The sequence below is a fragment of the Oncorhynchus nerka genome, linkage group LG3, assembly GCF_034236695.1.
Source record: "Oncorhynchus nerka isolate Pitt River linkage group LG3, Oner_Uvic_2.0, whole genome shotgun sequence".
Lineage (NCBI taxonomy): Eukaryota > Metazoa > Chordata > Actinopteri > Salmoniformes > Salmonidae > Oncorhynchus > Oncorhynchus nerka.
The window spans coordinates 32,569,577-32,580,559 of NC_088398.1; the positions used below are offsets into that span (position 1 = coordinate 32,569,577).

Genomic DNA, 10,983 nt, shown 5'->3' on the forward strand with positions numbered 1-10,983 from the left:
CGCGTGGTCTGTGTAGAACAGTTGCAGACTGGGATAGCTTACAGTAACACGCACGCTGAACCAGTGTGGCTTCATCTCTGTCAGCTACCAAAGTGATCCACGGTACAGGCAAGTATGTCGTTATTTAATATTTTCCCTTGGTGAAAACGGAATATACGAGTTATCTTTTAATATAACCACGAGCTGTTTAGTTATTTGGATTCGTTTGGCGGGATATTTTCATCCATGTACCAATGAATCAGCTAGCAAGCTAACTTTCAGATAACGTTAGCCAACTCCTGTTGGCAATGTTAACTAGCCTAACCTTCCCGTTTTAAAGTGCAGCTAGTTAGCGTTAGCTTTGCTGGTAAAATAGCGAACACGTTAGCACACTTTCTGGTTTAAACAAACTCAATTGCCAACTGTTAACTTAGCCAGCTAACGTTGTCATTGCAACCACAGGCGCTTGTATGCTAACATTAGCTTAGTTCTAGCTAACAAGCTAGCTGACCAATGTGACTAAGTTCTGTTTTTACTATAACCATATACACCAGTCTAACAAGTGAACCGACAATTGATGGCAGTACTAGCTATAGCCGTCACGATGTCCCTGGCACGTGTATCAACCACATCGCTAAAGTTAACATGATGGTTGTTTGCAGCCAGGAACAACTAGCTATATTGTTTGCGCCTGTCGGTCGTAACGTTGCATACTACTCTAGTCCAAGTCTCGCTGCACGTACATCTTGTGTAACAGCTGTCCGCGTTTGTTAGGCTAGCCGTTGACTGAATAATAGCCAATTCCTGACATCTGTTCCAAGTCAAATCACACTGCCCTTTTCCATAGGTGACATTTCACTTTGTAGCTGATATCCTACTGCAGCAATATTATTGTACCCCAGAATTGGAACTTATCTACAATGGTGCTTCCTCTAATAACCTTCCTAAAACAATTATTTGCTATATTAAATGCAGTCTTCATTTTCTGTTCCTACAGGCTTGTTTCCCCCTCAAATCTTCTCACACGAGTTGTGTGTTTTGTGCAGGGTCTGTTGTAGCCATGTCTGCAAAGAAGGCTCCTAAGAGACCGAAGGAAAGTAAACCAGAGGAAGTAAAGGATCCTAAGAAAGTTAAAGGTAAGCCACTGACTTGACTCCATTAAGCCAATATGAAGTCTATTGTTAGATGTTCAATCTCATTGTCAAGCCGCCCACTTGAACACACCCCTAGTATGAGTCCTTTGAAATAGAATCATCATTAGCATCTGTGCTTGTTAATTGTGCCATTTTCATAAAGATACTACAGTTTGTATTAAATAATACTGTTGGTGTCAGTTTCCCACAGCAGCCATGGGCAGGAGAAGGGTCTGGTTCTAGTGCTGGGCCAAGGGGACGTAGGACAGCTGGGTCTGGGAGAGGACATCATGGAGAGGAAGAGGCCGGCCCTGGTGACCCTGCCTGAGGGTGTGGTGCAGGTGGCGGCGGGGGGCATGCACACAGTCTGTCTCAGTGACACTGGATATGTGAGTGAAGGCGGCAGATCAACTGTCTCAACTGTCTCAAGATACAGCATCCAATTTCATAAATCCAGATTAACCATGCTACTGGTCTTTTTTTATTTTTTTTTTACATTTAACATTTAAGTCATTTAGCAGACGCTCTTATCCAGAGCGACTTACAAATTGGTGCATTCACCTTATGACATCCAGTGGAACAGTAGTGCATCTAAATCTTTTAAGGGGGGGATTACTTTATCCTATCCTAGGTATTCCTTAAAGAGGTGGGGTTTCAGGTGTCTCCGGAAGGTGGTGATTGACTCCGCTGTCCTGGCGTCGTGAGGGATGTGAATGATGATTTTAAATCACTGAAGTTGGAGACTTATCTCCCTCGTTAACTTTAATCATCAGCTGTCAGAGCAGCTTACCGATCGCTGCAGCTGTATAACGCCCATCTGTAAATAACCCATCCAACCAACTACCCGTCTCATCCCATATTTGTGTTTGTTTTTCTACTCTTTTGCACACCAGTATTTCTACTTGCACATCCTCATCTGCGTATATATCACTCCAGTGTCAACTGTTAAATTGTAATTACTTTGCCACTATTGGCCTATTTATTGCCTTACCTCCTTACTTCATTTGCACACACTGTATACAGATGTTATTGACTGTACGTTTTGTTCCCATGTTTAACTCTGTTTTTGTCGTGCTGCTTTGCTTTATCTTGGCCAGGTCTCAGTTGTAAATGAGAACTTGTTCTCAACTGGTTAAATTTAAGGTGGGAGGATAAAAATGCTCAATTGAGAATATCTATTGGAAATGCTTTTTAGTTCAGGCCCTGTATTCATGATTTGGCCCAGAGCTGTTTATTTAATCAACAATTATGAAAAATACTTGTCTTTTTCCTGACGCAAACAAATGACGATAACGAGATGAAATGCCCTGAAAACTATAATTATTAAAAATGATTTTATTTTAGTTGACAAATGTAAAGAGATGAGAATTCCACGTGATACTAATTGACATAATTTCACATGAAGTTCCTTTTTAGCGATTTGTGTCCTGTCATAAGCATGCATGCCTTTGGAATATAATGCGATCCTCTCAGTGGTCTTTCAGTTCCACTGGCTGATCTGTCTGGCTCTACCACACACAGCTACTAGGAGGTCACTCCTCTTTTGAACTGATGTGCAGCCAGGACACTTAAATTGTAACTAACCTCAACTAGAACCAATAATGTTTACTCTCTCACTTTCATATAGGCTATTTTTGCTTTGATCACATCAGAAGCTCTATTACCATGTTCGCTGTTATTCATCTGTTGACGCTCTTGCGTGCGGGAAATGCGGTTGCTTTTATCTGATTGGAAATACTAGGGCTATTTGCTGAAATATTAGGAGTAAATGATTCGTTTTGGCATTGTTGGAAAGCTCCGGTTCTCCCATTTAAAAAAAAAAAAAAAAAAGGAAAGAAAGAAAAGGGGGGGGGGGGGGTGAATCACTGTTATTTACCCACATCACAAGGTTTTGATGGGGAGAAAATCTGAGCTCTATGGCCCCAATGACTTTTACTAGTAGCCAAGGCTTTATAGTCTATATGATAAATAATGGCTGACGTTTGTTATCTGCTACGAGCAATGTTGCCAGCTATGTGGGAATTGTAGCCTTGTCCAAATAGGCCTATCTTAATGTGAACATTGTTGAAGTTGGAGGTAAATATGAATATGTGACCAACTACAAAAGAGGAAATTATTAAAACGCCTGTTGGCTAAATCTAAAATAGCTGCCAAAATTAACACTGGCTCATAGTAAGAGTGCTGATCTAGGATGTCTTATTTTAAAAGGCAAAACTGATCCTCGATCAGCACTCCTACTTGGGAGACACTTTTTGAATATACGCCCTGGACTAAGATTAACCTGTGGCTGAGAAACCGTATCTTAAGGATATATGACTGCTTAGTAACAAGATGCTTGTCACTGGTGTAGATCTACACGTTTGGCTGCAATGACGAGGGTGCTCTGGGTCGAGAGACTACAGAGGAGGGCTCCGAGATGGTGCCAGGAAAGGTGGCCCTGGACGAGAGGGTGGTTCAGGTGTCTGCTGGAGACAGTCACACAGCTGCACTCGCAGACGACGGCACAGTATACATCTGGGGCTCTTTCAGGGTGAGTAGGGGACAGGGTTTAACCGCTGTCAAACACCCTGGAAACTGTTTATGCACCGTTCTGTTACTCAAATAATCTTAAATGGACTTGCCATTTACTTTCATTGCATCTGCCTTTAACTAATCAAATAGACTACAATTTTATTTGTGACATGCTTCGTAAACAGGTGTGGACTAACAGTTAAATGCTTATGGGCTTTTCTCAACAATGCAGAGAAAGGAAATGGAAAAATAAGACATTAATACATGTAATAAATACACTGAGTGATAACTTGGTTATATACACAGGGTTCATATACCGAGTCGATGTGCAGGGGTACGAGGTAGATATGTACTTCTCACCCCCCCCCCCCCCTTAAAATATTTAGATGCACTATTGTAAAGTGGCTGCTCCACTGGATGTCATAAGGTGAATGCACCAATTTGTAAGTCGCTCTGGATAAGAGCGTCTGCTAAATGACTTAAATGTAAATGTAATGTACATGCATTGTATAACTAGGAATAAAGTAACAGATAATAAACAATAGCAATAGCATATGCCATCTCTATCATATAACAAATTCAGAGAACCTGCAATTCTCACTAATTTCACACATTGTGTCATTTGCATAAGGATAACAGCGGAGTCATTGGTCTACTAGAGCCTATGAAGAAGGTTACTATGCCTGTCAAGGTCCCCATGAAAGGGCCTGTGATGAAAATAGCATCAGGTGAGAAATGGGGGCTCTCCCTAACCTTTAAGGTTTCTCTGCATAAGTTCTGCTTCCCCGGAGGTCTGGACCACGTTCAATAAAAATATAATGATTAGAGCTGACGTGATTCCTTCTGCAGGTCAGAGGCATGTTTGTCCTACATCTGAGCTTTCTACCATATCGTTTCTTGCTCAATGCTGCCCTGGTTATAAGACCATATTCATGACCTCTGACCCTCAGGTAATGACCACTTGGTGATGCTGACCGCAAGCGGTGACCTCTACACATCAGGCTGCGGAGAGCAGGGGCAGCTGGGAAGGGTGCCAGAGCTCTTTGCCAACCGAGGTGGCAGGAAAGGGCTGTGTATGTACCAACTGAAACCATTTACCTCTGACACGGTATTTAATTCAGCTGCAGTTTGGGTGTGAGCACTCAAATGATGAATGGATATCTACCATTCTCTGTTTTGACTGCTATGGGTGACAGTCAGGACATGTGTTTCTGTATGATTACAGTGCGGTTGCTGATACCTCAGATTGTGAAGGTCCAGTCTAGAGGCAAAGTTCACTTCACAGATACCTTCTGTGGGGCTTATATGACCATTGCTGTGTCAAAAGAAGGCCACGTCTATGGATTTGGACTGTCAAACTACCATCAGCTTGGTGAGCATAAGATAAAAATATATTCAAATACTGTAATACAAATACAGAAATACTGTAACAGAACTTGGTTTGTCCTCCAATTTGAGCTTAATTCATCAACTATAGCTAGGTTTTCATCCAATTGGCAACAGATTTTCATTGTTTAAAATGTGCATTAAGAAATATGCACATTTTTACTTTGGGGTTTATGTCAATATATGCGCGCGCATAAAGGCATTTCCATCAGCATTAAAAAAAAAAAGTGACTTTATTTGCATAGAAAGGTTGGCTGGAAACCTGGTTATTTATGCACACTGAGTCTCTAATCTGCTCTAGAATTGCAGTTGGGTGTGTTGGCGAGTCACACAGTACCAATTGACCTCCTGTACTAATGTTTCCAGGGACCAAACTCATCAACACATGCTTCGTTCCAATAAAACTTACCACCTTCAAAAATTCCACCATTAACTGGATTGGCTTCTCAGGGGGACAGCACCACACAGTCTGCCTCGACTCTGCCGGTAAGCGCATCGGGGCCCATCTTTTATTTTCAACTCTCTTGATCAGATCAACTATGTTAGAATTTGGACTGTTCAAGAATCTGTCAACTGCATAGTGCAGCACAAATTGGGAAGATAGTGATGGCTCCTTCTCTGTCCTATAGGGAAGGTGTACAGCCTGGGCCGGGCGGAGTATGGGCGTCTGGGTCTGGGCCAGGGGGCAGAGGAGAAGAGCGAGCCCACGCCTGTGGAAGGACTGGATGAAGCCCAGGTGGTGGCATGTGGGGCATCGGTCAGCTACGCTGTCACCAAACAAGGTGAGGTCATAGCTAGTGTATTTTTGGTTTTTAAAAAAGAATCTCCTGCTGATGTTGTGCATGTCTACATTGTGTGTAATTGTGATAGGAATGACTCCAAGGCCGTTGTCTGTATATGGTCCGCTGATGTGTGTTTATTGCAGGGTCTGTGTATGCCTGGGGTATGGGCACTAACCTCCAGCTTGGCACTGGTGAGGAGGATGATGAATGGAGCCCTGTAGAGATGACGGGCAAGCAGCTGGAGAACCGCATAGTACTGATGGTCGCCAGCGGCGGGCAGCACACAGTCCTGCTGGTCAAAGACAAGCAGGAGAGTTGATGTATCCTCAGGCAGGGGAAGGTTGATCTTGTTGGTCTGCACCAGAGGGATCTGTGTTAAATACCTACATGTGGGTGAGGGGTTTGTGGATGAATGTGCCTTCCTGTGCTGAGCCAGGTAAGCCGTGGAGGGAATGTGGTGAGACTGACTAGTCTCTGTTAAAGAGGGCTCTGATCTCTCCCACTCAGTGCAAAAATCCGCTAATGTATTTGTATGTGGTTCAGTAGATCATGATCATTAAGAAAGAGAAACACTTTTTTTAAATCTAGTTTGTTTAGTTATTTTTGTATGACAATCTTTAGGATGCCAGTCTGTGTGTGTGGGGAAAATAGTGGACAAGCCTTTTAATGAAATCCCAAGTCACAGCCTTTTAAGATTCCCATTTTTGTTCCAAGCAATAACCCCCCCCCCCCCGGCATCAGTAAGATGAGTACTTGTTTTTCTTGTCAGCAAGGCCCTTTTGCTTGAACCATGTAGTTGAGACAGCTGTTCACTGTACCCCCTTGCACAATTATTTGCTGGTCCAACTTGGAAATAAAGTACAATTTTACTGTTTGGATATTTGTTTTTTCACACTGCAATGGCAAACTTTGTCCAGGGGTTGTCACTGGTAATACATTGAGGGCCTAATAAGATGGCCATAGTGATGACTTGAGTAAGACAGCCACACATTTATCAGTCTGTCAACATATTTCTATAAGGCAGACAGTGTAAATTAAAATCACTTGAAGTTGCAAATGATTGTTCTGTGGCATAGCTCAACCACAGGCTGCCTTTTTTGCTCGTGAGAAGGGAAATGTTGTGTCCTTGGATTTTTGCAATGGCTTTCATCTGACTACTGTTTCTAGAAAATAACTACATATTTACTAGCTATAATACCTACACTGAACAAAAATAAACACAACATGCAGAATTTAAGATTCTACCGAGTTACGGATAATAAGGAAATCAGTCCATTGAAATAAATTCATTAGGCCCTAATCTATGAATTTCACATGACGGAAAACAGATCCATAAAAATGTAGGGGCGTGGATCAGAAAACCAGTTCGTATGTGGTGTGAGCACCAATTTATAATTGTTTTTATTATTGAAAAAGTTGCTCCATTCTCTAGCTAATTAAAAGTTTCTCTATATCTTCTCACACTTCTGTCATTACAGTAGCCTATGCTTCAGAGGGGGGAGGGATAGGTAGCCTAAACACACACACCCATTGGCAAAGATTTTCAGCTTGCAGGCAGATGCTGGTATAAGTTTGAGGGCTTTGCATAGACGCTTTGTTTCATTTTTTTGTGGTTCTAGAAAAAAATACCTGGAGCGTAAAATAAAGTTATTTAAAAAATGGTTATATTCCAGAACAGCATTGATCACTTTTGTTCAGATTCCCTGAACCGGTTCCAACTCCTGGTCCTCCTTGTTGCCTAGCGGGAGCGACACCAGTAGACAGTGTCCTTTGCTCCTGCTTGCCGAACACCTGCCCTCACCCCATCGTTAACAGAACTGCAGGAAAACAGTGCCCAGCAGGGGGTGGGCGAAGGACCAGTTAACCCTGCCTCCCACTAGCACAGCAGGCATATATATACATAGAGTTGAAGTCAGAAGTTTACATACACTTAGGGTCATTAAAACTGTTTTTTCAACCACTCCACAAATGTCTTGTTAACAAACTATAGTTTTGGCAAGTCGGTTAGGACATCTACTTTGTGCATGACAAATCATTTTTCCAAAAATTGTTTACAGGCAGGTTATTTCACTTATAATTCACTGTATAACAATTCCAGTGGGTCAGAAGTTTACATACATTAAGTTGACTGCCTTTAATCAGCTTGGAAAATTCCAGAAAATGATGTCATGGTTTTAGGAGCTTCTGATAGGCTAATTGACATCATTTGAGTCAAGTGGAGGTGTACTTCAAGGCCTACCTTCAAACTCAGTGCCACTTTGCTTGACATGGGAAAATCAAAAGAAATCAGCCAAGACCCCAGAAAAAAAATTGTAGACCTCCACAAGTCTGGTTCATCCTTGGGAGCAATTTCCAAACGCCTGAAGGTACCACATTCATCTGTACAAACAATAGTATGCAAGTATAAACACCATGGGACCACGCAGCCGTCATACCACTCAGGAAGGAGATGCGTTCTGTCTCCTAGAGATGAACGTACTTTGGTGGAAAAAGTGCAAATCAATCTCAGAACAGCAGCAAATGATCTTGTGAAGATGCTGGAGGAAACAGGTACAAAAGTATCTATATCCACAGTAAAACGAGTCCTATATCGACAGCAATGAAGTAGCCACTGCTCCCAAACCGCCATAAAAAGCCTGACTACGGTTTGTAACTGCACATGGGGACAAAGATCGTACTTTTTGGAGAAATGTCCTCTGGTCTGACGAAACAAAAATAGGACTGTTTGGCCATAATGACCATCGTTATGTTTGGTGTAAAAAGGGGCATGCTTGCAAGCCGAAGAACACCGTCCCAAATGTGATGCACGGGGGTGGCAGCATCATGTTGTGGGGGTGCTTTGCTGCAGGGGTAAAGGTGCACTTCACAAAATAGATGGCATCATGAGGAGGGGAAATTATGTGGTTATATTGAAGCAAAATCTCAAGACATTAGTCCAGGGGTGAAAATCTGATATGAACTTTGGAGGGGACAGTTACATAAAATTTTCTCAAGAGCAATTCCTGAGGGGGACTCCAAAAGTAGTGCTGTAACACATAGCCTACATTGTAATATGTTAAATGTATATTGAGGAACCATAATTGCTACAACTGGATAATTGATAGACACAGTAGGGTTGTCCCAACTTGTTCAAATGTTTAAATCTGTCACGCTCATTGAAATGAGTGGACCAAGATGCAGCGTGGCATGTTTCTATCCTTTTATTAGAAGAGAAACTTAAAGCACAAAAAACAAAGCGAATAAACAAAACGTGAAGCTACATGCAGTGCAGAAAGCAACTACACACAAACATAGTCAAGATCCCACCAATCACAATGGGGAAAATGGCTACCTAAATATGATCCCCAATAAGAGACAACGATAAACAGCTGCCTCTGATTGGGAACCATATAAGGCCACCATAGAAATACAATTCCCCTAGATTACCCACCCTACATCACACCCCGAACCAACCAACATAGAGAATAAACAGCTCTCTATGGTCAGGGCGTGACAAAATGTATAATACTACTACTATTTATAGTTATAGCAGTGTTCCTTATCAGCCCATTAAGTATTTGTATTTACAACCAGCAATAGCAAGAAAGGCCAGTAGGTGGCAATGGTACTGTACACTGTGTATGGGTGCAGTTTTCGTAAATACAATGAGCATGGTGCCATCTCATCGAAATGAATAGCCATTGAGAACCTTCACAAAGTGGTCTCCGTATTGAATTTACCTTTTTAATTGTACTTTTTCTGATACATTTATATAGTCATTAAATATGTGCCACTGGCCTGAGTCGACTACAATATCTTTACAAGAACAACAAGCTCAGAATAAGTACAGTCTAAAAGTGAAATAACTATTTCAATGAATAACCCAAATAAATCAACCAAAAATATCCTTCAAAAATACTTTTTTTTTGTTCAGTGTCTCAACTCTTCAAACAGCAGCTATGGACAAGTATGTCACAAAGTATGCTATTTTAAATAAAAAGTATGCAAAGTATGCTATTTTAAATCATAAATAATAATAAATAATAAAAATCATTAGTAAGTGTACTGTCATGTACTAAAAACAGAAAACTACTAAACAAAAGAACAAATATAATTTGTTCTCAAACGGGTCCCTGGTGTAATTGCAAGGGTCCGTGAAATAAAAAAGTGTAATGAACGTATTCAGCACCACAAGGATTCCAGTAACTTTACATATAATATATGAGGACCACTCAAAACCTTGCCCGCCTTGCCTCAAAATATGCAGGGGTTCCAGTACCCAAAAAAGTTGAGAACCACTGCTATACACTCTTCTGAACAAAATAAACAAATATATGTTTGCGGGTTTCAATGGATCCAACAAATTGATGGCAGATATTTTCCCTGAAGACTGACCAGCCTTTCTTTATGTACATTACAGACAGTCCCCCCTGGGATTTCAGCCTATGCATCAAGTTAAAGCTTGGTCGCAAGTGGGTCTTCCAAATGGACAATGACCCCAAACATACTTCCAAAGTTGTGGCAAAATGGCTTATGGACAACAAAGTCAAGGTATTGGAGTGGCCATCACAAAGCCCTGACCTCAATCCTATAGATGGGCAGAACCGAAAAAGTGTGTGCGAGCAAGGAGGCCTACAAACCTGACTCAGTTACACCAGCTCTGTCAGGAGGAATGGGCCAAAATTCATCCAACTTATTGTGGGAAGCTTGTGGAGGGCTACCTGAAATGTTTGACCCAAGTTAAACAATTTAAAGGCAATGCTACCAAATACAAATTGAGTGTATGTAAACTTCTGACCCACTGGGAATGTGATGAAATAAATAAAAGCTGAAATAAATAATTCTCTCTACTATTATTCTGACATTTCACATTTTTAAAATGAAGTGGTGATCCTAACTGACCTAAGGACAGAGAATTTTTACTAGAATTAAATGTCAGGAATTGTGAAAAACTGAGTTTAAATGTAATTGGCTAAGGTGTATGTAAACTTCCGACTTCAACTGTATACACACATATATATATATATATATATATAAAATGTATATATATATATATACATGTACATACATATATATACATATCTTTTTTGTTGTTGTTATATTTCCTTTATTAACCTCCAACCCTACCACCCCTCCCCAAATCAAATCAAATCAAATCAAATGTATTTATATAGCCCTTCGTACATCAGCTGATATCTCAAAGTGCTGTATAG

General features: G+C 41.1%; 1 protein-coding gene across 5 annotated transcripts; it reads left to right on the forward strand.

Moving 5' to 3' along the window:
- Positions 1-6,665, forward strand: LOC115106931 (regulator of chromosome condensation-like). 5 transcript variants are annotated; one of them, XM_029630153.2, is made up of 10 exons: positions 1-108; positions 977-1,115; positions 1,314-1,501; positions 3,463-3,642; positions 4,255-4,351; positions 4,574-4,696; positions 4,849-4,995; positions 5,376-5,495; positions 5,639-5,791; positions 5,935-6,665. In XM_029630153.2, the coding sequence occupies exons 2-10, from the start codon at positions 1,040-1,042 to the stop codon at positions 6,108-6,110; spliced, it is 1,260 nt and encodes a 419-aa protein (XP_029486013.1). In that variant the 5' UTR covers positions 1-108; positions 977-1,039; the 3' UTR covers positions 6,111-6,665. The 5 variants fall into 5 exon arrangements, with proteins under 5 accessions (XP_029486013.1, XP_029486051.1, XP_029486033.1 ...); XM_029630173.2 differs by having other exon boundaries at positions 4-108; positions 1,026-1,115; XM_029630163.2 differs by having other exon boundaries at positions 8-112.
- The last annotated feature ends 4,318 nt before the right edge of the window (positions 6,666-10,983 follow it).

What these genes read in the sequence shown, in the direction of transcription:
- LOC115106931 (XM_029630153.2), top strand. Translation starts at nt 1,040, where the DNA reads ATGTCTGCAAAGAAGGCTCCTAAGAGACCGAAGGAAAGTAAACCAGAG. An exon ending in GTCTCAGTGACACTGGATAT is followed by an intron (nt 1,502 to 3,462) that starts GTGAGTGAAGGC and finishes TCACTGGTGTAG; the next exon opens with ATCTACACGTTTGGCTGCAA. An exon ending in AGTCTGCCTCGACTCTGCCG is followed by an intron (nt 5,496 to 5,638) that starts GTAAGCGCATCG and finishes TCTGTCCTATAG; the next exon opens with GGAAGGTGTACAGCCTGGGC.